General features: G+C 38.8%; 1 protein-coding gene and 1 long non-coding RNA gene across 7 annotated transcripts in view; one reads left to right on the forward strand and one right to left on the reverse strand.

Moving 5' to 3' along the window:
* Nucleotides 1–394: 394 nt before the first annotated feature.
* LOC116441827 lies at nucleotides 395–3,888 on the reverse strand. Its single transcript, XR_004239252.1, has 2 exons — nucleotides 2,944–3,888; nucleotides 395–2,238 (listed from the first exon to the last, which is right to left on the reverse strand). It is a non-coding gene; the product is annotated as an uncharacterized LOC116441827 (long non-coding RNA).
* A 4,181-nt stretch (nucleotides 3,889–8,069) lies between these two features.
* The window catches only part of TTK (TTK protein kinase), a 32,996-nt gene continuing 14,321 nt past the window's right edge, over nucleotides 8,070–26,744 (forward strand). Inside the window, exons 1-12 of one of the 6 annotated variants that reach the window (XM_032104895.1) lie at nucleotides 8,070–8,145; nucleotides 9,864–10,033; nucleotides 10,773–10,836; nucleotides 12,209–12,353; nucleotides 12,629–12,854; nucleotides 17,060–17,166; nucleotides 20,792–20,935; nucleotides 24,718–24,826; nucleotides 24,956–25,031; nucleotides 25,111–25,208; nucleotides 25,750–25,849; nucleotides 26,530–26,653. In XM_032104895.1, the coding sequence (XP_031960786.1) occupies nucleotides 12,209–12,353; nucleotides 12,629–12,854; nucleotides 17,060–17,166; nucleotides 20,792–20,935; nucleotides 24,718–24,826; nucleotides 24,956–25,031; nucleotides 25,111–25,208; nucleotides 25,750–25,849; nucleotides 26,530–26,653 (1,129 nt within the window). In that variant the 5' untranslated portion in view covers nucleotides 8,070–8,145; nucleotides 9,864–10,033; nucleotides 10,773–10,836. Of the gene's footprint in view, nucleotides 8,146–8,169; nucleotides 8,223–8,249; nucleotides 8,258–9,361; nucleotides 9,383–9,863; nucleotides 10,034–10,772; nucleotides 10,837–12,208; nucleotides 12,354–12,628; nucleotides 12,855–17,059; nucleotides 17,167–20,791; nucleotides 20,936–24,717; nucleotides 24,827–24,955; nucleotides 25,032–25,110; nucleotides 25,209–25,749; nucleotides 25,850–26,529; nucleotides 26,654–26,744 lie in introns of those variants that run through there. The other 5 variants (XM_032104890.1, XM_032104896.1, XM_032104893.1 and 2 more) reach the window with 5 other exon arrangements.

The raw sequence follows: 26,744 nt of genomic DNA on the forward strand, positions 1-26,744 counted from the left end.
ATTTCCAGGCAGGTGTCAGAGGGCTGTCCCAGTACAATTGTGTCTTTTCTGAACTGGACTTCTTTCATGTCCAGCTGGACCAGGATGTAGGCAGAAAAGACTGTAACTGACTAATTGGCCTAAACTGACCACTTTTGCCAAAGCTTTAATCACAGAAGCAGTAGTCAGCATTATTTACAGTTTTATAGATCAAACCCCAGATTTAAAATTTCACCAGGGAATTGAATAGCATCCAGTGTAACAAGTTTAATAGGTATTATGATATGTATATTATCTGACATTTTTAGAAATATTCAAGAATGCACTAATATAAAGGGTGCTGCAGTAAACATGGAGACTGTACCATGCTTAGGTTCTATAAAATGGACACTCAAAAGGAAATTTCTGACAGATATATATATATATATATATATATGTATATATATATATGTTTTCTTCTGTTCTTTTTACATGGACATTCAACAGAACCTGTGGATCCAGCATGACCCAAACTGTGAACCTGCACAAGCAACATTTTACTATTTCTCAACTCTGTTCTTTTCTAGTTATTTCCAGCCCACACAGATCTGTAACTCAGTTTGGTCATAAATGAAATAAGCTGCTGAACAGCACCAGCTGGATCTGATGAAATCAGTGTGTACAGCTGGGTATTATCCTCCTACTGGAGGTACCACAGCTCTCATATCATCACGGATTTCCTGTGTGGCCTCACACACGCATTATACTGGCCAGATAACAGAACAAAACACAGGAGAACTCCAGCTGAAAAGTCGTCCATGGCAGATTACTAATTACCTAGTATGCAGGTGAGCAATCATCTTGTTTGTTGTACTCAGTGTCAGCCTGGTTTACAGAGTCCCTTGGGAGAAGTCCTGCGGGCAAAGGAGTCCAGGAAGGTTGGACATTCTTCAAGGAGGAACTCTTAGAGGTGTAGGAGCAGGCCATCCCCATGTGCCAAAAGGTTAGCCAGCAGGAAAATCTGGCCTGGCAGAACAGAGAGCTTTGGCTGGAACTCAGGGTAAAAAAGAGAGTAGATCACCTTTGAAAGAAGGAGCAGGCAGCTTGAAAGGACTTACAGGGATGTCATAGGGTTATGCAGGGAGAAAATTAGAAAGCCAAAGCCCAATTAGAACTTAGTCTGGCTACTGACATAAAAGACAATAAAAAAAAGTTTCTATAAATATATCAACCAAAGGAGGGCTGAGGAGAATCTTATAGAATCTCACAGAATGGGTAAAGTTGGAAGGAACCACACTGGATCATCTGGTCCAACCTCTCTGCTCAAGAAGGGTCATCCTAGAGCACTTTGCACAGGATTGCATCCAGATGGTTCCTGTGAAGGAGTCTCCACAACCCCTCTAGGCAATCTGTTCCAGTGGTGGTCACCCACACAGCAAAGAAGTTCTTTCTCCTGTTTTCCATCCTTTACTGGATGTGGGGGAACATAGTGACAAGGAATAAGGAAAAGCCTGAGATACTAAATTACTCCTTCACCTCAGTCTGCAATAGTAAAACCAGTTGTTCTCTCGGTACTCAGCCCTCTGAGCTGGAACACAGGGACCAGGAGCAGAAAAAAGCCCCATAATCCAAGGGGAAACAGCAACCTACTACACCAAACAGACACATGCAAGTCTATAGGGCCAGATGGGATCCACACAAGGATACTGAGGGAGCTGGCAGAGGCGGTCATCAAGCCACTTGCAATAATTTCAGTTATTTATCATCCCTGCATTACAGGTGTTCTGGAGTTCCAGTGCAGTCTGGATCACTCCATGGCAGATGGTAGGGCTGTGTTTCCACTCTTAGGACAGTCGATTCCAGGTGTACTGGATGCTCTCCGAGCAGTGTCCTGCACTCTGCTGCCAAAGGACTGATAAAAACACATTAGCAACGTCAATTGTGATATGCTTCTCGGCTGTCTTTGACTCCAGCTTGTGCTGAAGTTCTAGCATGTCCAGTATGGTAACACTTAGTGGTGGCATGACTTCATTCAGGCCATGATACTCTATTGTTTGTCTCCTTTCTCTGGGAGACTTTCATACTGTCCATATGGGACTACTAAAGGATGAGTCCTGCTGATCACTCCTTGTCTCTCCAGTTGATGAATCAGCTCATGGATGGGAATCAGGGAGTCTCAGCTGGTGCAATAATGCTGCCAATACACTGCAGTGGTAGGAATCAGCACCTGCTGCTCTTCAGCCTTCAGCAATGCCACAACAGAAGGGTCCTCTGAGAGACCTGGCAAGATAGACAGCTGCTTAATTTCCTCCTTTTCCAAGGCAGCTATACTGAAAGCCCACCAATACTCTTCTAGGTCTTTGAAATACCCTCTCTTGAGACGTCTACACAGCAGATGAATGGAGCCTCTGGGCCAGTCAGAGAGGGGTGTTTTTGCCACTCATTCCCAGTTAGACTTAATTCAACCTTCAACACAGACAGGTCCTGGCATCTCCCATTACTCCAGAAATACAGGTGGACTCTGCCTTCTGATCTGATGGTATTAGTGTACACTGTGCACTGGTATTTACTAGAGCCTTACAGTCCTGTGGGTCTGATATACCAGGCCATTGGGATCCACATATCCCAGTAAACCTGGCTGGCCTCCTCCTTCACCTGTCTGCAGGCAGGGCCCCTCTGGTACTGGTCATAGACGTCTCCATTCACTTGTAAAATCAGAATTAATTTCCATAGGTTCAGAAGTAAGACCAACTCTTCCACTCTGACTGGGGAACTGCCCACTGAAGACTGGAGAAGCAATTTTCCTGGAAGAATCCCCATTTGTGATTGCTTTTCTTTGCAATCCATGTACCCATGCCTCTAGAGTCAAGGGAGATTTTCCACCCCATTTCCTCATGTCCCCTTTGTGGTCCCACAGGTAAAACCACAGGGTATCTTGTGGTGTACACCCTCTATATCCTCCCTCTTGAGCAAAATAATACTCACTGTTAATAGCTGAGATACTGGTTTGTACAGGTGAGGAGTAGGACCTATCCTCTTTTTGTTGCTGGAACTCCTGGAATAGCTTTTCCCACTTTTGGACAGTTTTTCTACAGTCAAGATACAAGTTCCTAGGGAGGAAGAGAGATTTTCTTCATATTGCTGGAGTTGGTGAGTCACTTAATCCATCACTGGTGCCTCTTTGTCTTTCCAGGTAATTACTGCCAATGAGGTGGCACATGCAGGTAGTGCATTCTGTACAAATTTCTGCCACACGGGTCGTATACACTGGACCTCATCTTGATCCGTGGGTGACTGCATATTGTTTGGGTCAGAATAAATCATCTCTAGCATGGCTAATTCCTGAATGTACTGGATACTTGTCTTCATGGTGGTCCACCTGCCTGACACATAATGTCTTTCTTGAAGGGATTCCTTTCCTTCATGCCTGATAGGAATCGCCGCCACCCCAGGCCGAGGACTTGTGTCCTCTTTCCATTTGCTTTATCGATACTCCCTTACCTAGTAAGTGATCCCAGCTGCTTGGCTTCCTTACCCTCTAACTCCAGGCTACTAGATCCATTATCCCAGCATTGGAGCAGCCAAATGACAATGTGCTCATCTGGATGACGCCTGAAATCTTTTCACACCTCCTGCAGATCATCAGGGACAGGGATCAAGGGGTTATCTCTTGTTCTGCTTCTTCCTCCTGTTCTTTCGGTAACCCTGCTTTGTCCTTTACTAAGCAAGCTGTCATGTCCATTTCTTCTTGTGTACAGGAGCAACTGAGACCAGCACGGGTTGGTTCTCAAGTTCAGCTGCAGTGCCTGTCAAGGAAGTTGGATTAGCTGTGGTGTCTGTCCCCGGGGGTGGGGTAACCACAGTGCCTGTTGTTTTGTTCTCTGATCCAGAGACTTTCTCTTCCCCTGCAGAGTACTGAATAGTGATGAACAATGCTTGGTAGGCAAAAAGTTATCATTATTAATAGTTTCCAAAAGATGGCTCCCAAAGTACAGTGGTGACAGAGATGCTGAGTACAAATACTAGATTAGTTTCACAACCAGCAATTCTATCATACCATAAGCCAGCGTTACAAAGTACAGCAATGTGATAACCTTAGCCCAGTTCCCACGGGTGAGATACTGCAAGTAAGGTATGACATAACTAAAAGAACAAGCACGCCAACTTTGAGAGCAAATAAATCAGGTGTGACCGGTGACTATTAAACTAATGGAACAAATGCCTGTAATAAAATTGTTATAGCACATTCTAGTCAGATTTGTCATTATCTCAAGACATCATGCCCCACGTTGGGAGCCAAAACGAACTGTTAAGGACTGTTATGGTTTAACCCCAGCACCTCACAGCTGCTGCTCATCACCACTCCCCACCCCACCACTGGTGGTATAAGGAGGAGAATCGGGAAAAAAAAGGTAAAACCCATGGGTTGAAACACGTACAGTTTAATAATTTAAGTAACATAAAATATGATAAAAATAACAATATAATTGTAATGCACAAAGGGAGACAAAAATAAAACAGAGAGAAATAAAACCTAAGCAAACAAAGTGATGCATAATACAATTGCTCACCACCTGCTGACCCTGAGCAGAGATCAAGCCCTTCCAGCCAACTCCTACCAGTTTATATACTGGGCATGATGTTCTCAGATATGGGATATCCCTTTGGCCAGTTCAGCTCAGCTGTCCTGCTCATGCTCCCTCCCAGCTTTTTGTACCGCTCCTCACAGGCAGACTATGAGAAACTGAAAAGTCCTTTACATAGGGTATGCACTACTGAGCAACAAACAAAACATCAGGGTGCTATCAGCATGATTCTCCTACTAAATCCAAAACATGGCACTTTATCAGTTACAAGGAAAAGAATTAACTCTATCCCAGCCAAAACCAGGACAATGTGGCACACAGGAACATGACTGAGTATTGCACCTGCTTTTCTCTGTCTCAGTCTCGTCCATACAGAACCCGCCTCTAATTCCTTTTTCTCCATTGGTCCCAGTTTTGATAAATCTACATTTACATCTGGTATGGCTGGCATCATTACCCAAGTAATTTTATACTTCTGTGGTGGTGGTATTCTTGACGTGGTTATGTAGGTGCTCTTTGTGGTGTGTGATCCTGCTACACAAAAGATGACCTTTTCAAAATATTCTGCTTCAAATACCTGTGAAGTGTGGCTGTCCCTCACAACTCCTCCATAACAACATGTGAGATCCAGCCAACTTTCAGTTTGATCTGTAGCTTTCATCAGCTGCTTATAATTTTATGTTCAGCAATTTCTCATTACATTCTCTAGATTTCCATCTCTCCTCAGTCAGTTTAACCTCCATTCAGCCCCTAGCCAAGAGCCCAATCATTTGCCTACAGCCTTAACACCATCTTTCTATCAAGTTAATCAACAAACACTTTAAATCACCTATATAATACTCACACCACTGTTAGAGCCAATCCCTGAGGTCCTTCCTGACATGAACAGCTTGAACACTTCTTATTGACGCTTTTGAAATCTGTTGATTAGCCAGTTTCTACATCAGTATTTTGTGTGTGTGAAAAACTGTGCATTTTATAGACCTCCAGCAGAAACTGGAATCAGACAACACAAAGAAGCCTGAAAGAACAAGGATTTTCATTATTTTATTGATTGAATATGCCCATCAATATAGAAAAAAGTTTATTTTCCAAGTCCAGTCACAAAGCATGCATCCAATCTGTAACTGAAGAAATGCCATGGGATAAGATCCACTGATACACAAAAACAACAACAAAAAATTACACATAAATCTCAAAGTAATCAGTAGTGACAGGTAGTATGTCATGGAAACATAACATGTAGCAGGATTGGGAATACTAGACCTCTGGTGATTATTTTTTGCTGCTCAAAATCTTAGTAGTTGTTACTTACTCACTGCTTTCAGAACACCTTCTTAGTCGTTGAGGTGACTCTGCCATCTATAATGTTTGTTTGCTTCTTCTCATGGACATCCATAGATTGTAGCAATGTATTGGGAGTCAGGAATAGTCCAGGTACTCTTAGTTAATGGTGTCCATGAAATACTCAGCAAAGCTTTCTCCAAATGCACTTTCCACCAAATCAGCTACACTGAATGTCTGTCAACAGTTGCAACCAAAGACCTACCTTTTTTTTTTTCCTTCAGATGAGCCTTCATAGGCTTCAGACATTAAACATCAAGTACCCAATTGAGAGGACAGAGTAGTGGCTGACAAATTTTCAACCAGAGGAGGAAGACCTCTCTATCTATCATAGAAAACAGCATAGTGCAGTATAAAGATTTTACCAATGTTTGAAAAATCCTTCGTGACTCACCTATACCTTTGCTACATTTGGATTTGCAATACCATTACCCAAACTGATATGAAATCCTACCATATGATGAGGTATTTAAAACAATGAAACAAGATTCCCCTGATAGTAACTCATTACAAGAGACTGACCTCTCTCTCCTTTTGTTTGTCATCCAATCTAGTATTTGGTTTTGCAATTCACAATTCACTTCTGTCATTCAAAGTGGAATTACCTTTAGGTGGAGACTTCAGTTCATATACTTCTTAAATTCCCTATATATCTATGACTTTGTATTAAATAAAATGAGAAGCATAAGCACTTATAAGCAAATAAAGAATGGTTCTACCAATAATCCAAAAACCACACATATTTTATATTTTGTTGAAGAATACTAAATGGAGGTTCCTTTATTTTTTTCTATGAGTATTACAGCCTTTCTTTCTCTGACTCTTTCTCTTGTTGTTTTTTTTTTTTTTTTTTTTTCCCAAGATCAATCCCATTTTCTTTCTCCTATTTATTTTGGTTTTGCCAGGAATCTATATGGTATAAAGATTTCTTGTCCTGCCTACAGAAATTAAATGATAGCTCCTTATGGCATTATTCACTTACTAGAACAATACAACTTTCATCGCCTTTGATCCCTTTAAAACTCCTGCTAATAAAATAATCTGTCTCTATGTCCCTCCCAAGTGAAGACAGATGCAGAGCAGATTCATGCACTTTGTGCTGTTTCTTTACATTTTCACTAGATTTAGATTCTGGTGGAACATAAGAACACCAACACAACAAAGCCAACAAAAATGTGTATATGCAAGGAGGAGTAAGGCAATGCTGGGAAAATATCCTCACACTTAGCCTTAGCTGAGAGTCAGAATTACTCTTTACTTAACAGAGAAACACAGGGACCTCCATGGGATCATCCATTACATTCTAAAAAGGTGTTTGGATTAAATGTCCTTGTTGAAATCTTTTTGTTGAGTATAGAGTGAGCCTGTATCACTAGATTAGATGAGATACTTAAGATGTAGATGAATAAAGAAGAATAAGATAAATTTCAATGAAAGGCCAGTGTAGGTATCAATACATCATGGGATGTTTATGGCAAGTGAATGATTAGCAACTTATCAAATTTAGCAAATTATCCAATTATCATACAAATCAAATCTGATTTTTATCATGTGCTAACAGTATTGAAAATACAATGTTATAAGCATAATATTGAATATATTATAAGCATCAGAAGAAGCCTACAGCTGAAAAGAACACAAATTATTGTGTACAGCCAGAACGCAAACCGAGAGGCCGAACTGTTCCACTTAGTGCGTTTGCATTACTATAATCCACGAAGAACGGGCCAGCTCAGAGAAGGAGCTGCTTTTAGCAGCCTTAGGCACACTGCAGATATGGGATCGGCTTATGAAGGATCCCTCGGAGGAAAAGGAAGAGGGGAGACGTAACCTTAAGGAGCTGGTCAGGACACACAGACCCCGCTATTCCGTTACAGCTAAATGAAGCCTCAAATCATAATCGGCTATGGCCAAGGGAAGAAAGCATTTCCAGATACATAGTTCAGGTAAGTGGGTGCTACCCCACTCCCGCGCCCCCACCCATAACAGGAGCGGGCCGCGGCCGCCCCAGCGCGCCTGCGCACGCGCACCGCCCCTCGGGGCCCACAAGGCGCTGGGACCCGCGGCCGGCGCAGCCACCAGCCAATGACCGAGCGGGGCTCCTGCGTTTCCCTCCCGCGGCCAATCAGCGCTCGCTGCCTCCCGCCTCCCGACCAATGGGAAGGGCGCTCTTGGGGCGTGGGTCGCATTCAAACCGGGGGCAGCGCGCGGACGCGCTGGGTGCGAGCCGCGTCCCGGCCCCGCGGCGGCGGCCTCGGTGAGGGCGGCTGGACTGGGCCGGGAAAGGCGGCGGGGGTGAGGGAACCGGGCCGGGGAGCAGCGGAGTGAGGGAGGGTAGGTGGAGGGGCCGGGGGGCAGCAGGGGTGCTGGTCGGCGATGAGGCCGCAGGGGAGCTGTGGCTTCGCTGAGCTTCCGCCCCTGAGGGCGGGGGAACCTGGTTGCGTCTGCTCGTCTCCGTCGCCGCCTCACGGTCTTTGTTTATGCCGCGTTGCCTCACCTGCTCCGGTGCTGTTCAGTCTCTCTCTTACTTAGCTCTATTTTGCATCTTCGAGTCTTATGCTTTCTGTGTCTTACGTTAGATTTTAATATTTTTCTATTTTTCTTCGCTAGTGTTGCTAATTTTTTTAAATCGACAGCGCTTTTTCTTAGTGTTGGGAGTTTTTGTTTTCCTTTTAAGAAAATCCTGATTTAGGACTTGTAAACAAAGCCAAAGAAAGATTATGTACTTGCATAGATTGTATTTTTTAAAGCCTGGGTAGATGCTTCAGAAACCTGTGTCATTTTACCTCTCCTTCGTAGAGGACTTAAAAGTTCTTCATCGTATACTATCTTGGCATTAGTAGATGCTTTAATCAGGCAGAGGAACAGAGCTAAACAACTATTCAAGACAACAATGTAGCTACAATGGTGTTGACATATAATGAAAATATAGATAATAGGGTAATGTTAATTTCGTTTACTAGACAGGTCAATTCACTTGGTGGATAAAAGCCAGGTAAACTCTTGGGTGCTTGCTTAAAGTTCTTACTGCACTCTGCAGCTCTTTGAGTAGACAAAAGCAAAATATCACTGGATTCCAGGGATAGGAACAGTGCATCTTTTTATTCAATAGTTAAATAATATTTTCAAACTTTCTTAAAATTTGCACTTGAGGAAAAACTTTATCTGTCTTCATTTGGAAACAGAACAAGTAATGTAATACAGCAAATACAGTATTTCAAGACTGGATGCTGGTACTTCTTTTTATTATCAGTGACTATTTTTGAGTGTGTTAGACGTGGAATCTTATCACCAACCTGTACTGCCACTTCATTTGTTTGCTGCTTTCAAGTCTCTGTCCTTTGGCTCCTTATTTTGTGGGCTGAAGTTACTTTAACTTCTACACTCTATTTAGAAGTAGTTCTATATCTTCCTGATCTTTGCATTATGTGTTCTCCCTGTTCCCTGCTTTCCTGTCCCCAGCCTTCTCTCCTGTAGGCATTTCTAGATCTCAGGTATGCTGCAGTATAGCTGTTGCAGTTACAACCTCAGTTCCTATTCGGTGCCTATGTAACAGCATTGGGTATTTGCTGTTGTCAGATTTTGAAAATATATATCTATACACCAGGGTAATTAATGGCAAATGATTTAAGAGTAATTATGCAGCAGATTAAGAAAATACGAACCTCTGAATACTTGCTTATGGTTGAACATTGGCATGAGCAGAAAGATTACTGGCAAATCATGACAATATGTAGATGAATATGCCCTTAGTGTACTTTTTAGTTTCTAAATGTCACAGCAAGCTAATACATTTGGAAGTGCTTGTCCTCATTCAAAAAGTTTTCTTAAAGCTTTTTTTTGTTCTGTTTTTATTACTAACTAGGAATAGTTTAATTGATTTTAATGAAAACTGTATTTCTGGGATATCATGAAAATTAGGCAAGCTTGCAGGGTAAGCTTTCAAGGTTTAAGCCATCAATTTTTGATCCACAGGAACTTCTTCAGGATGGAGAGCTACATTTCTTGCCTTTGGGTTCTTGGGATCATCTGAGGTAGTCTGACCCTCATCCATCTTACCTTTTTGACAAGGCATATCCATTCTTCAGGAGAGTTTTTCTCCATAGCACATCAAACCTTGAGCAGTTAAGCAGACCACCATAAATGTAAGTTTGATATTTACTGTTGAGACTTAAAATCTAATTTATACAGAAGTGTATTTTTCTTTTTGTCTACTGCATTTGGGAAGCTATCACTGCAGGAAGAATTACGAACCTTTGACACTGGTGAGGAAAATGTAAAGACTATGTTTAAGAAATCCCAAATCCACCTGGGAGTTGTTAGCAATTACAGTTGTCATGAGATATTGTGTATTACTTAACATGAGGTAAATTTCTTTTGATTGTCTTGGTGCTTCAGGTTCTGGAGAAGCTGACTACTTCATGCATAATTTGAGGGAATGGGTACTGTTCAGAAACAGATCTCTCTCTGATGAATAGTCTCACCCATAAAGAGGAGATTTGAGTATCTGATTTCCTGTAGCCTCTTCGACTGTATCTTTAAAAGGCAAAACTGCAATGTGTACCAAAACTTTCCTTATGAAGTAAATCAGTATCATCTGTATCACCTATGTAATTTTTAGCAGTACGATCCCCAAAAGATGGGACAGTTTACAGACCTGCTCTCAGAACAGCCTAAATTGACTCTTAGGGAGAAATAGATATTAAAGCAAGTTCCAAACAAGCATTGAAATTAAAATTTATTCAGCATACATTTTTGAATATAAATGAGAGGAGGGCTCCTTCTTTTGTCTCTGTTCTGTGAAACAAAAATTGTATTTCAGATACTACTGATTTAGCATACAGTCTTTAGCTTTCATAGGTTTTTGGGCTTTTTTCATTGTAGGTCTTGCTTGAGGCTATTTGAGTGTCTCTCCAGACCCTTAAGGTGCTGAGGACTCGTCATAGTGGTAACGTAGATGGTGCTTTTGGTGGATTAAGTCTTGGAATTTGCACAGTGAAACTGTATTTGAACCTACAAAAGAGCACCTATATGGACAAGAGCAGGCATGATATTCTTGGTGGGCCATATCTAGTTCAGGATGAACATGAAATATGCCTACTTTTGCCTTGTATACCTTTGCATGCTAGCTCTTGTAAGCATGATAATCCTTCTGATTTGTGGTCTCTATTTGGGGAAAGCTGGGAGTCTAGTGCTTTTAGACATGCCAGCTTCTGGTGCATAATGCTCTAAAAGTTATTTGTGAGACTTCCTGAGAGTGGTGCCTGATGTATTTTTTAGGTAGTGGGGTTAAAGGTAGATAAACTTTATTCCATTCAATTCCTTCTCTATCAATAATTCACCTAAAAATAGATCTAAAGTTTCTGAGCCCTCCAGCAACTTTTGTTGATTTGTTATACACAAGTACAAAAGGAACAAAGACGAACATTTCACTGTAGAAGTAAAGTTAGTCTTTCTTTGAGCCTATTTAGTCTGCCTGAAGTGTGTTACTTTCCCTATTTCTGGGCCCAACTTCACAGTAATTAGGAAGTCAAATCCCCTGAACATGCACTAAATTCACCACAGTTCTTAGTAAAATTCTCATGTTCGTTAGATGCATGGAACATGGATGTGGGAAAAGCTGTTTATTGTAGGCAAAAAAGGAAGAAATCATTAGGGTTTTTTTAGTTTATTTTAGCAGTCTTGCTCTGCTCTGATTGCCTAGATTCTTCTCTCTCAGCTGTATACATGTATTATCTCAGCTGATGGTAAACTGTTATAACATTGAGGACTTGGCGTAAGTTTCTTATAAGAAGTCTTTGAATCTCTAAATCTCCTTTTAGAAGCTTAAAAATAGGTGTCACTTGTCTTTCTCCTTTGAGCAGAGGAGAATGTGAATTCTTTTCTGCTTAGCCCACTGTGAAAACTGTAACCTGTGGCAAGGAGCTTGGATTAACATTGTGTGCTAAACTAAAGCCAGCCTAATTATGAGTTCAGAATGTGATTTAATGCAACAGACTGGAAGCTGTTTCAGACAATGCATCCTACACTATTCAAATGCTGAATATACCTTATTGGAAAGGGCTACTGTGAAGCATGGATTAGGATTTGGGTGGATCAGTTAAGTACCGATTCTTTTTATTTGTCCAAGTTGTCTTCTGTGAAGAAGCTTACTTGTATAACTACGTTGACAAGGGCTTAAATAGAGTATTGGTTACATCATGTGGTTGAGTCTCAAGCTGCAAATGATACTTGAGAGGCTTTCACAGGGTAATTCCAATCAAAATGAGCTACAACAGGGTTCTTCAGTAACTTCACTGTTTTTAACCTCGTGCCTGCAGATGGAGGAGACAGACCTGAGTGAAAGAGGATTGCCACAGATAACATCAATCATGAATAGAGTTAGAAACTTGAAAAACAAATACAGAAATGAAGAGAATATCACAGATGAGTTTAACTATGCTAAAATCTCAGCTGATACAACAGGTATTTGGTTTTGTTATTCTACTGTCACTTACGCAAAAGATCTTAACTTAGACTGAGTGTAAGAACCATTAACTGAAAGGGTTTCAAGTTTAGTGTTTCTTCAGTATTAATGACCACAAAGTAAATTTCGTCTCTCCTTCTTTCTTAGCTGTGTTGCTTTAATCTTGTTTAAAAAATAGTCTGTAACTATCTTGCATGAAAGCTTACAAAAAGTGTTTCCTTCTGTACATGTTTGCTGCTATTTTAATCAATCTCCTGTTTTGTTTTTCTGTCAGATAACTCTGGAACTGTTAATCAAATAATGATGACAAGAAATAATCCAGAAGATTGGCTATGTTTTTTGCTTAAACTAGAGAAAAAGGGTGTTCCTCAGATGGATGTTAGCCTACTCAATAGACTTATTGGTCGTTACAGTCAAGCGGTGACTGCATTACCTGCAGAAAAGCACAGTCAAGATGAGAGCTATGCTCGCATCCTTGTGAGATTTGCTGAGTTGAAAGCGTAAGTATAAGTTTTCAATAGAAGAACTCATCATTCTGTGTTTGAATTAAGATAAGAATACCTTGTTTTGTTAGTGTTTTCTGCAACACATTATTATTTTGAGCGTGGATGTTTTTATTCTGGGTCCTTGAAGGTAAGTTGCTTTGTTTAGTCAGCTTATCTGTTGTCTCCACAGTACTTGCATTTTTTGTATGTGCTAATAAACATGATTGTTTAGAGTTATTTGATTTAGAGATGTTAGCACACTTCTCGTTTTTTCTTGGTTCTCTATGTAAGGTACAAGTTGAGGTACATGAGTTCCTCTTCTGAGCTTTATTTCAGTATGCTTTCTCTCTTACTAGAAAAGACTTATCACAGTTTAAATTAGCTGCCTTAGGATAGGCAGAATGTCTCAGAACATCATTCTCTAGTTCCATACTTTGAAAATTAGTTTTGGTTGTGGTCATTTATTGTCTTATTCGGCCCAAATTTGAACAGTGTGGTAATTCAGATGTGTTCAGACATAGTTTGGGATAGGGTTATAATTAGTATTAGGGGTTCTTTTGTCACTTGAAATACCATTACAGCAAATATTTTGATGAAGAGCTGTATTTAAACAATGCACCAATCTAAAAATTAGAGCCTAGCAAGTGATCTGCCAGTGAACCTAGCTAATCTTGTATATTCGTTCCCTATTTGACTTTTTGGCATATGGTTTCACTTGCAGGATGACAAGTGTCTAGTTCTCTGTACTGTCATTTGCATGGATCTTGCTGCATCACTGTTACTGAAAGCATACAGTGAAAGTAATCTGTTGAATCTCCTGTTGAGAAACAGGAGTGAATAATGACCTTGTGAATCTTTAGTATCTTGAAGAGGGAAAGTGTTTTTGTGTAGGTAAAGAATCTCTTCCAGGAAGGTTTAAAGAAACATTGCAAGATGGCATTCTCATTCAAAGGCTAATTGCTTTTCTTCAGAGCAGAAACTGTGTAACATAGGCTTCTGGACTGTAGTCTCTGGAAATTCTTTTCCAGAATAGTGATCAAGTCACATTTGTTATCTCACTGTAGGAGAGTTTTAAGTTCAGAAAGATTGTTTCTTACCTCCCTAATCACTTGAACCTATTTTCACTTGATCTTTAGAGCATGGTTTGAAAGGTGGATACTTTCAAGATGTGTACTAAAGCTATGCTCATCATATGTGTGATGTATTGCAGAAAGCAAAACCAAAGGTGCTGTCAGTAGCTTGTTAATTCCTTAATAGTATGAACAGTTCAGTTTCAGTGGTGTCTCACGAAATGTCTTTAGTGGTTTCACTGCTACAGCCTCTAGGGACCTTCTTGGAAGAGTAGTCTGTCTTGTTTCAGTATTGACATGCACTCTACAGCTGTACTAAAATAATTTCTACTTTAGTAGCCAGCATTATTGTAGAATCTCCCTATCTCACTAGGTAGCTCAGATCTGCTCTTTTTGTTTTCTGCTGCATATTTTTTAATTGGCAAATATCAGTCATATGTTTGACTTGCCTAGTGATTTTTTTTTTTTTAAAAAGATGAACAACCCACTCCAAACACCTTTTAAAAAATGTGTCCACCAAAATCTTTTATAGCATCAATTCCAGTGGAACTTCACTATAAGCATCTCCCTAAATGATGATTCCTCATTTGGAAATTACTTTCAGATACTAGCTTGTTCTTAATCATTTATTATAAGCTAATACTTCCTTGTCCACAGTGGCATATAATATCAAGTATTTATATGAAACTACATTTATGAGCTACATCTGTAATCACACCAGCAAAGAAATTGCTTTTGGCTGATTGGACCTAAAAACCAACAATGTTGATTGTCTGTAGTTTTTGGAGATTAATCTTAAGTTAATCAGTGACTACTTATTTGGATCTTTTGTGTTTGGCATACTTACTTACTGCTCATAACTTTTTCTCATTGCTCATAATTTTTTTCAAAATTTCCCTGGTGTTCTACACTCTACCTTCTCTGTTCCTGGCTGTCAGTTTGTGTAGTACTATATATTTGTCTGTGTTTGGTTTTAGCTTCTGTTAAAGAAAATCCTCTTATCACTTTGTAGAGTGCTTCTGGTTTATTTTTTTAGCTATTGTAAGTAAAGCAATACTGATACTGCAGGTTAAGTGACATTGATAGGTGCTCTGATGATACTACCTTTGGTGGGAGAAGAAATGTGCTTTTCAGTAGAATTGTTTGCTGTTCTCCCAAATGTTCCACCTAAACAAGGTGGAAAAGCAAGTCAGCATCACAGACTTCAGAAGCAGTGGCAATGGCTTGAGATTTAAGTATCTACTGCCATCAACACTGTTTTGTTCTGATTGTAGAATTGTAGAATGTTAAGCGATTGGAGTGGATCTTAAAGATGATCTAGTCCCAATGCCTCCTGCCATAGGCAGGGATACCTACCCCTAGACCAGGTTGCTCAAGAACTTTTCCAGCCTGGCCTTGAATGCTTCCAGAGTTGGGGCATCCACAACCTCCTTGGGCAGTCTGTTCTAGGGTCTCACCACCCTCACAGTAAAGAATTTCTGCCTCATACCTACTAAATTTCCCCTTTCATTTTGTACCCATTTTTCCTAGTTCTACCACTAGAGCTCCTGACAATAAGTCCTTTTCTGGCTTCCCTGCAGGCCCCCTTCAGATACTGGGAGTTTGCTGTGAGGTCTCCATGCAACCTTCTCTTTTCCAGGTGAACAGCCCCAACTTTCCCAGCCCATCCTCATAGGAGAGGTGCTCCAGCTGCCTAATCATCTTTGTGGCCCTTGTCTGGATTTGTGTCAACAGGTCCCTGTTCTTTTTATGTTGGGGGTCCCAGAGCTGAATGCAGTGTCTCAGGTGTGATCTCCCAAGAGCAGGGGGAAAGAATCGCCTCCTCTGACCTGCTGACCATGCTCCTTTTGGTGCAGCCCAGGATTCTGTTTGGCTTTTGGGGCTGTGAGTGCACACTGCTGGCTCGTGTTGACTTTTTCATCAGCCATCACCCCTAAGTCTTTCTCCCCAAGCCTGCTCTCAATCACTTGTCTGTGCAACCTGTAGGTGAGAAACTGGATTATTCCATTCTTGGCACTGGACCTTTTTTGTCCTGGTATCTTCCTTAGCTGTAGTCTGGCTGTGCCAATACCTTTTAACCTATTATGATACCAAGGTTGTCTGAAGAACCCTTGAGTGTGCTCTGAAACAGTTGAAGACAAACAATGCTTCTCTGTCTGATTTTTCTGTACTGTACATTAGCAATGCCAGGCCTGCTCTCATGGAATGCTTCTGGCTGTAGCACAGTGCCACCAAGCGTGTGGCACTTGGTGCCTGTTGCTAGTGTTAGATCTTGTTCAGTGTATTGCTATCCAAGCTGTTGGCTGCTTGCTACAGGAACTTAAATTTTAACAAACTCTTTGAAAGCAAATGTGCTACATCATAGCTTAATTTCTCTTGCTCAGGCTTTGCCTGCAGGTGGGTTATTCTGTGCCTGTCCTATTGCTTTGGATGGGCAGAGCTGAGTTCAGTAAACCTACATGACTCTAGTAACATGCCTAAACTATGAGAAACTTCTCTCATTCAAAATTCCTCAGAATTCTACTGAAAATTTGTTCTTTACCTTTCCATGTTGTATTTTTCTGTACTTTTATTTTGAGCCATGGTCATAATCTTTCGCTCTCCTCACTTCTAAGTGGTACCTTTGCTTACCTGTTGAGTCAAGGGGGAACTTTGGAGAGAGTTCCTTTATGTCTTGATTATGGATGTTGCTGGTAAAAGTGTTAGGCTCCTTTTTCTTTACATCTGTTGAAATGTAACATTAATGTATTTCATAGTGATGTAGACTTAGGCCTTTTGTATCTTGACTGGTATTTACTTAGGCTGTAGTTCCTCTTGAATGTTTAAACATTGGTGTGCTGTGTGCAAGCATTAACCTACTCAGCAATCTGTGGCTGAATGTAACACTAGGATTAAAATTGCCAGTAGTAAATGAAGTGTGAAATATCTTAAGGATTTAGTCCTGTAAGTTTTGGGAAGGTTCAGCTTTATCTTTCAATTATTGGAATTTTAAGATTCTTTGCTTATTTGTAGTTCACTGATTGCTTTGAGAAGGAGGAAAATCTTTAGACTGTAGGTGGATTGCTTTTTTGAAGCTGTCTAAAGCTTCACTGAACTTCATCCTTCTCAGGCTCTTCACCTTGTGTAACTATGAATATGCTGTCTTTACAGTCTTCAAGATCCAGAGGAGGCACGGGACCAATTTCATCTGGCCAGACTGAACTGCAAGAAATTTGCTTTTGTGCATGTGGCTTTTGCACAGTTTGAGCTATCACAAGGTGTGTTAAAAAAAAAACCAAACAAAAAAAACCCACAAAAAAACCACCAAACCCAACAACTTGCTTGGTGTTGCTGTTCTGTGTTGTTCTCAGTTTGGTTGTTTTAAACTTCTGCTCCCTTACATAATTTGTAAGGAAACAATAAGTATTAAATCAGAAAGAAAAAAACCTGGATTTTTTTCTTTGATTGAAATTTACTGAGAACATGTGTTCACTCTTAAAATGAAAATATACACACAATTCATTGGGTTTTTTTGTTTTTAGAAATAACTTTCAAACCAGGTGAAAATTGTTAATAGCTTCTACTTTTCTAATTTAGATCTTGCAGTGGAAGGCTTTTGAGTAAGGCTCTTGCTTTGAAAAGTGATGCTCAAATACTTTGCTTGCTTGTGGAGGAAATTCTGTCTTCTTCCAAACAGCATGTATAGACTATGTTTTTTATTAAACCAAAATACACTGTCAATATGCTATTTGGTTGCCCCTGGTACTCGATAGCAATGCTGTGTTGGCTGCCCATAAGCTTGTATTTTTGGGTGTCTCTTCTTTGGTTTCCATGGGTGATTTGACCAACAATCTATGTCACCCTGTTTATTTCTTCCTTTGACAGTTTGCTCTGTACAGAAAGGCAAGCTCATTCCATGAAAGCTGTTTTTTCTTATTTAAATGGAAAGGACTTGATGGATATATTTTGAGTTTTGTGATTTGTTTTCCTTCATGGTTTTTTCAGTATTGTGCAAGTTTTTGTATACTGCCTAGTAGGAGAAATTCTCCCCAAACTTAGCTACACTAAATCTGTCTGTTCTACGCTCTAGATTCCAAATACATTTTATTAGTTATTCCTTTCTTCAATTCTGTTTATTTTCCACTGGTAGTGGTTTTGTCTATACATTTTTGCTCCAGTACTACTATTTAACTGTAATTTAGGATACAGTTTAGATGTTCAAAGTGTGGGGCATGAGGCAGAGCCATTTTGTTAGTCAATAAGTAGATACTCATTTGTCTCCTCAGATTTTCCAGTTTATCTTAACTGATAAGCTAATTGGTAATGGAGCAGGAAAGGCTGTGAACCACCCCCCACTCAGAAGTATGTGCTATGTAAAATAATTGACAGTGGAAGTTTTATGAATGACTCCTGTACAGGGTGGGGAAAAGAAGACAAAAATCTGTGTTTGTGTCTTGAAATTACACAGTTTCTGTGTTATGCATAAGTCAAGTTATCTGACCAGTCTTGTACTAATATAAACTTGTGGTATTGAATTTCTAAACAGTAGTAAAAAGAAGGTAATAATTTATTTACTGAGCGCTGGATGTTTATTTAAACAGATAATTAAACACTAATACTGCAATAACAAAGATATTGTTAAATAAGTGTAATAATACCTATTGTGTAATTTAATAAAGTGTAGAAATGTTGCTACAGGTTACCAATGACTAAATTCATCCTGTAGCTATGGGATGTGTTCATGCAATAGTTTCTTACTTTGACAGCAAGTAATCAACCTAAAATGAAGTCCTAATCCCAAAGCAAATAAGCCAGTTATGATCGGCTTTGTTCTATCTGCAGTGTGCTCTCTGATTTGGATCTGTTACCCTTGAGCTGATCTAGGTGTCCTTTGGTAATGTGTATGGAGCTACAGTATCCCTGCTGGGTGCTTCAAAGAGGATTAGTGGAACATGTGAGTTGTATATTGTTACTTAAGAGTGCTGTTCCTTTTTCACTGTGTCCACTTAGACCAGAGGCGAAGGAGGAGGGTAGTGCTTTGTTACTTTTTCATCCCAGTGATTTCAGCAGTGCTTGGCACACCTGTCAGTATTTCCTTTTGCATTAAGAAGAAAAAGTGAATTGCATATTCTCTTCCTTAGCTCACAGTTTTGCTCAAGATAAAAGCTCAAGTTGAAATTGTGAAATTAGACTTGGCAAATTGATGTTGATTTCTTAATAATTGAATATCAGTGACCTGGAAATGGAGTGACACAATAAAGGTGCCATTCTGTTTTTGTGGCTTTTTTTTTTTTTCTTAAATACTGACTACAATTTCATTTAAATACCTCAGATGAGGAGCTCTCTTTATTTGGGTACGTTGGGTGGTGTACTTGAAGATAATTTGCTGTGAATTGGTCAGAACTCATGACTGTTGATAAAACTCTGCTCTTGGTTTTTTCAAATCTTATGCCAAGGTGGTTGGTTCAGGCTTTTAGTATGTGATGGACTGATTGAAACTCAGAAATACTTCTGGCTTTACTTTTTATCTTGGATCCTCATCTGTTAAAGAGGATGAAGCAGTTAATTTTTCACATACATGTTTTGGTGTCATGCTCTTTCTTACTCAACGAGGCACATAATACTAGGAAGAATTACTTTCGAGTAGCAGGTCTTATTGAAGCAATGTGTGGTTACTAAATATAGCCAAAGGTAGAATCACAGAATACTGTTTAAGGATTCTTAAAGCCTATCCACTTGCTAATGATTTGGAGAAAAAACAGTATTTGACTATATGGTTAAAAACCAAATTCTAACAAATTAGCACGAAATTGATTTAAATGAAATTATACGTCGTCTAATTTTGGTGTTTCCTTGCTCCAGTGTCTGACATCATCCATTTAATATTCTTATAATAGGTTACTTAAAGCATAAGTTCCTGATACCTACACTACACTTCCACCAGCCTGAGCTACTGGCAACACTGATGTCTAACTTAATTTACAAAAGGAGTTTTGAGTGCTGCGGACATATTGCTCTTAATATACTTTTATATGTTATAAGGAATATACTTATATATATGTGGCATGTATGTAAGAACAAAGTGGTTTATGTTTTGCTGCTTTGGAATGGAAGAAGAGCATTTGGGATTTCAGGGGCTTTGACAGCTGTAGCAAAACATTGCATCATTTTGCCCAGATGCTCTTTAAACCGAGGAAAGTATCATGGTTACAGTACACTTTTTTCTTTATTTGACTTTACTTTTTCTAATAGATGCCTGTGTACCTGTTGATGTATGTAAATTGACTGCTTCAATATGTTTTGTTAAAGCACTCCCTTTTCTATCCCAGCTCTCTTCAAAGTTACCTGTTTATGGCATTTAGTAATGTCTAAACCTGCAATGAAAAAATATCCTTGCTTTTCTCCTCTTTTCTTAACTGTAATGCTGTCCAGAGTAGTGATGTTTTACTTAACAACATCTGGGTTTAAATTTGGTTTTTATTAAGTGCATTACAGATGTTTTATAATATATGCATAATAAAATTTTTATCTGGTCAGATCTGAATGGAAGTTCATAAAGGTCATGTTTCCTTGCTGATACTACAGAAAAAATGTATTTTGGAATGTGTTGTATTTTCTTACAGTTCCTATAACATTAAAAAAATACTGAGAATGCATATTTTATGACTTGGTATTCGACTTAATGTGAAAAATTGACTTGTGTGATTCACTTCTAACTATTTCTGGGCAGTTTCCTTAAATGGCAATGTAAGGGGAAAAGTCCCTAATGAACAATGGCTTCATAGAAGGATGCAAAGTGAATATAAGACAACATGAATGTAACCATCTCCTTAAAAAAATATTGTCCTAGTGTAATTGTTTTTTTTACTTCTGTGATTTCTAACTCTGTTTCTTACTACTTAGCAAATGAGAAGAAGTGTAAGCAGATCCTTCAGAAAGCTGTGGAGTGCTCTGCTGTTCCCCTGGAACTGTTGGAAACTGCTCTGCAAAACTTTCATTTGAAAAAAAATCAGTTACTTTCAGATGAGGAGAAGGAGAACTTTGCAGGTAATTGCAGTTTCTTAAAATATTGGTTGAGTTTATGCATAATGTGATTCTGGATTGGAAAAAAGTCACTGGTGTTTGTCCCTTCCAGATACTCAGAATCTCTATTGTCCAATAAACAGATATATTTATCTATATTATGAATCTTATTCCTTCAGTGCTTGTTTTCATCTTCAGTGCAGTGACTGTAGTTTGCAGGAGTTGTGGGATGGTAGATTCTGTAATTCTGCAGAGGGTGTTCCTCTGACTGTCATCAGGCATTTGTAGTTTGTAATAGAGACTTACAGCCGGAAGTGTGAAGTAAGAGCTACTGTTGGTTGAGAAGAATTAGAACTGAAACATACAGACTACGCTATACATATATAGGTTGCTTTGAGGTATATCTTGGGACAGACTGGGGAAGCCTTGACAGTCATTTCAGTGAAGTCAAATCTAGGAAAAATAATCCATTTCAACTTTATTTTACAGATGGACAAAACCTGTCTATCAGTGCAAAACTGAAGCGCTTGGCTGTATCGTAAATCCTAAGTGATCCTTATTGCTGGGTATATAGCTTCAAAAAGGGAACAGTTATTTCTTGAAGTTTTCAATAGATAAATTCATTTGGAGTGGAATTGAACAAAAAATATGGTTGACTTCAGGATTGAAGTGTGTGCAGCTAACCATTTCAAGAGTGATGTCTAGGACTTATGTTGGGGAAGATGAAACAGGAAAGCCTTGTAAATATGATTGCCTGACAAAAGATTTTGGGAATATGAAAACTACAGGCAACATCGAAATGAAAGCCACTTTTGAAATACCAGGTCTTAGTTACTGAACAACTAGAAAACAATGGTATGGCCAACTGAAGATAATCCCCTCTTGATTGAACAATACCCTCTGCTTGCAAACAGGTCCAAGGGTCAGAGCAGACCCTACTAGCTCAGCAGAAGGGGTCCAAAGAGTAGTTTTTAGAAGTTAAGATGTAACACTCTATGGTAATATAAGAACTCTTATAGGCTGTATGTAAATGCTATAGGATTTGTATCTTGTATTAGATTGGTTAGTGACAATTAGAATATTCAGTACAGAAGATGATTTATTGTATTGTAACCAGGACTTCAGACACTTCCATTCCATTCCTTCCTCACTTCTACTTCCACTTCTACTCTTGCTCTTACTCTCTCTCTCTCTCTCTCTCACCCGTTTACTCTCTTGCTCTCTTGGGCCTGCTCAGAGCTGAGTCTGGCAGCTCTGAGCAGTGCCCCTATACCCAAGCCTTTTACAATAAACCGACTGTGTCCCAAGACCTGCCTATAGAGATCTCTCGTCTCGTCTCCATCCGTCCCGCCTGTAACCTACAGACTTCCATATTTTTTCATTTTATAAGGACAGAATTAATGTAAAATAGGTCTGACTTAATTTCCTTATCTTCAGGAATGGTGTTTGAGATTTGCCTGGCACCTATTGAATCAACCTTTGAGTGAAACACTAGCTGGGGGTGAACACTTTTAATAGTATTCAGCTATGGCATTAATTTTTAATGAACTTTATTTTCTGTCTTATTCTGTTTACCATTTATCATCATGGATATAGGCATCGTAAGCGCCACTGCTGATGTACTGGGCCACAGGAGAATGTCTTGTAGAGTATCAATATCCTTCATGGATTGTACAGTTTCTCGCTGACATTGACTTGCTGCTGCAGAGCAAAGGCAATACCTGTGAGAATGCATGGCAAAACCCTGCCTGCCAGTTAGGAAGCAGTGAACTTTTGGGGCAAGAGTAGGCTCATTTATTTTTTCATATATATGAGTTTGTAATTAGGTATTTAAAAAATGCTAACTATTAATTCAGTTATTTAAAGATTAAAGTTTAAAAGGTAAATAACACCAGACTTGAAATATCTCAAACTCTGGGACATGCATGGCCTAAATCACTGAATTTGGCTTTAAATGAATTTGTATGGCCCTCTGGAACAGCAGAGGCTATTTTAGTGTATTAGCATTTAGCTCTTTTCTGTTTTGTATTTCCATTTGAAGAGCTGCTTTTGAAAGTTTTTTTATTTGGAAATATGAATGCTGTATATGTAAATGCATTTGTTCACAGCTTCAAAAGATTGCTTTTGACAGTTGCGTGCAGTTTGTGTTGTGATGCAAATATAAACCATGCATCAAGTCTAGAAACCTTTAATTCCTTCTCTTTCATTCATGCACAGCAATCTAAAGTATTTGACATACCAACTGCAATCAAACACAGTTGGGAAAAAGTAATTTAGTATTTAAGAAAGGTAGATCACAGAATCATGTTAGAATCATTTTGGTTGGAAAAGACCCTTAGGTCGTGGGGTCCAGCTGTGCTCAGGACTATCATGAGAAGCAGATAGGCTGTCTCAGACTGTGAAGAAATGAAAGTATTGTAGATCACCAGCTGGATGTGAGTCCAGTGGCAGGCTTGGTGGTAAAAAAAAAAAAAACAACTTTGTTTAGAAAAAGTGTGGGAAGCATTCGTGAGATGATGATGGTCCTGGGTCCCTAATAAAACTACATTGTGCATTGAAGCCCTTTTTTATTTAAATGAGTAGTTAAGTCTATTGGCATAAGTAGTTTATAAAACATTAGGTATTAAAAATAAGCAATACCTCACTGTTCATCTGCCAGAAGTCTGACTTCTGGCTGAAAGTAGAAGGGGAATATGGGAGAATTCAAAAGAAAAGTAAAATTTGTTTTAATGAACTGATACAAATTTTAAAATGCTGAGATAAATACTATATTAAAAAGTCCTTAAATTGTGATTTCTTGGAATGCTGTGGATGGCCATGAATTTTGTTGGTGAAGCAGATAATTTCCTATACTGGTGGAACACAAGGCCTATGTGATGTAGAAGATATTATATAATATCTTAGAATTGTTGTGTGGTTTGGGTTGGAAGAGACATTGAAGATCATCTAGTTCTGAGCCCCTGCTATGGGGCAGGAATACCTTCCACTAGATCAGGTTGCTCAAAGCACCATTCAACCTGGCTTTTGAACACTTCCTGTTGTCTTTGGTATTCTTTTTTTTTAATATGTTCTTTGGTGTCTGTCTTTTTAAAAAAAAAAAATCTTGTAGCATGGAAGAGATCTTAATCAAAATAACCAGATATTAATTTGAATCCTTTAAAAAGGGTTTGTCAGGAAAATAGTTGAGTTCAAGAGATTATTGTTTCTCTGAAGGTGCTTAAAATAGCTTGTATTCCTCATTGTTCCCTAAATGAAGAATTAAACTGTGTTGTAACATGTGAATGTGTGTTCATTAAGGTGCTGATATATTTTCATTAGTGTATTCTGAGTTCTTGTGGTTTCCTAATTTCTGAGAAATGTCCTTCCCTTCACCTGTAGGGAAAAATAATGTGGAAGACAGTGTTGTTCTGAACTGTTTATTTGTGGATTTGAGGTTCTAGAATGACTTTACAAATAATTTGATTTCTGGTTCTGCTTACCATAAAGTATATCTGAAATATATGCCTTAACAAAGTTTATTAAGTTGACTTGACACTTCATTTTAAGATTAATGTACAACTTCAGAAAATTTTTGCCAAATCTCAATAATCAAGCAAGATTCTATACTGGATTAAGATGGGGCTGCTGAAGGAGTTGTTTGCTATTGCCTGCCTTGATATTCCCTGACCTGTCACAGCTTGTATGACCATTCTCAAATTTGCTCTCAGTGAAGTCAGCTGGCTTAATTTAGCCCAGTTAATTGCTTAGAATGATTCAGTTGAATTTGTCTGATATGATCTGAATGATTCTAACTATTTTTGCTACAGTATCAAGTACACAGGAGTCTGGACTTCAGAATATAGGTGGAAATCACAGAAGCATAAAAAGGAACGATTCTAGTGAAAATTCTTCTACTGTTACCAGATTTTTAATTAGGTAATGTCTTAATTTCTTATTTAATGTCTTACAGCATCATTTAAACCAAAACCAAACACATACACTACAGTGTCATGTGTTTTGTTTTGTGGGTTTTTTTTTTTTGTTTGAGTTTGTTTTTTCCTTCAGGGAAGAGAAGTCACAGGAACTGGGTGCCCTAGTTAATTACCACAATCCATTGAGACCACTAAGCAAATCTAACCAGGTAAAACAAGTAACATTTTCTTAAAAATCCTAAACTTTATTCTGCTTTACACACCTGATAACTTCGACTTTGCTCTTAGATTTGCCAATTTGGGAGGGTTCCTGTTGCCCTACTATCTGATGATGGTGATGACATGGAGGATTCAGATGTCCCACTCACGGCTAGTGTTACTAAGAGGTATGATTATTGGGTTTACCTACAGCACAACAGATCTTAATACTCCTTTTCAGTGGTGCTTTTATTGGATAGTGGGAATGTCAGATGTTAATGTTAAATTTGACCTGAAGGTTTGGGACAAATAATCATTATAGGTGCAACTGGTACTGCAGTAACCTACTTCTGATCCTACTACTCAGATTCTTTGTATGAAAGCATGTAAACATAAATTTCTTGTTCTGGCTATTCAGTAAGCTCAAAAGGAATGGAAATTAAGGCCAAAATAAATTTTGTTCAAAATATCTTTACTTTTATGTAGTCCAGTTTTTAAAATTAGAGATAAGGTAGTCTCATAACTTCCAAAATATTTTAAAATCCTCATCTTATAGGACTTCTTTGTATTGTTTCTCACTCTGCTGTCTGAGTGGACCTGCTTTTCTCTATATTTGAAGCTTGTAGTCAAAAGTCTTCTCACAACTACTTTTCTCATCTCATTTACAATAAAAGCCATCACCACACTGTGTGTTGGCATATGATGTAATTAACAATATTACTTCAATAGGCAAATGTCCAGCTCCAAACAAACAGCCTTCGTTGCACCTTTTCCACCATCAGAACCAAAATCTAGTGGGCATGATTCATACAGCCTGGGAGATTTGCAGGTAACTTAAATATTTTTTAAATACATAAAAGGAACTTGATCTATCCTATGGTATTAGTAAGAAAGATAAAAACTTTTTCAATTCAAGAAAGAAATAATGTAGGGTTTCCCTTTAATTATTTGTGGATAGAAACATACATTGTGGCTTTTAAACTTGAAAATTGTTATGCATAATTGGGCATTAAAAAAGAGCTTTTTCTGAACAGTACATCTGAGCAATGGGAGTGGTGTTAGAAATACAGTGAATGAAGAGGGGATAAACAGATTTCGATTTGACTACAGGACCTCTTTCAGCTGTAGTCATGAATTTTAACATGGGAAGTACTCTATTTAATGAAGTCTATTCAACTAAGTTAAAGTGCTCTATGGAGCCATGAATTATAGCTTTTGATAGAGATTGGTTTTCAGCTGTGTCTTACATTTTCATGTCCCCATCCCCTAAAAGAAAATTCCAGAATAGAAAGCATTTAGGTGTCTTTATTATAGAAACTGGATTATGAAATTCAGTGTTTATGTATTTGAAAATAGCGTCAGTAATACTTGTCTGTGTAACCTGCACTCTTCCCTGAAGCATGTTTGATTTGTGGTGCATCTGCCATTTAATTACTGTAAGGAAAAGTCTTTTGGATACTACTCTTGAGTTTTGCTTTGATTCTTTAAGATGCTTTTTATGTTCTTTAGTCCTTACAAGAAAAAATGGCTTTACAGTTGCAGATGTTGGATAAGGGCAGCTCAGAAACAGCTACCAGTTCAACTGTAACTCTCAAAACCAAAGTGGATACAAGTCTTGTGACAAAAAATGAAGGTAACTATTAATGTCATGTCTGAGTAGTTTGAAACAGAAAAAACATTGAAAGTGTGCTTTTTAAATGTGTTTATTTTTAAAAAATGTGTTG

This window comes from Corvus moneduloides, chromosome 3 (genome assembly GCF_009650955.1).
Source record: "Corvus moneduloides isolate bCorMon1 chromosome 3, bCorMon1.pri, whole genome shotgun sequence".
Taxonomy (NCBI): domain Eukaryota; kingdom Metazoa; phylum Chordata; class Aves; order Passeriformes; family Corvidae; genus Corvus; species Corvus moneduloides.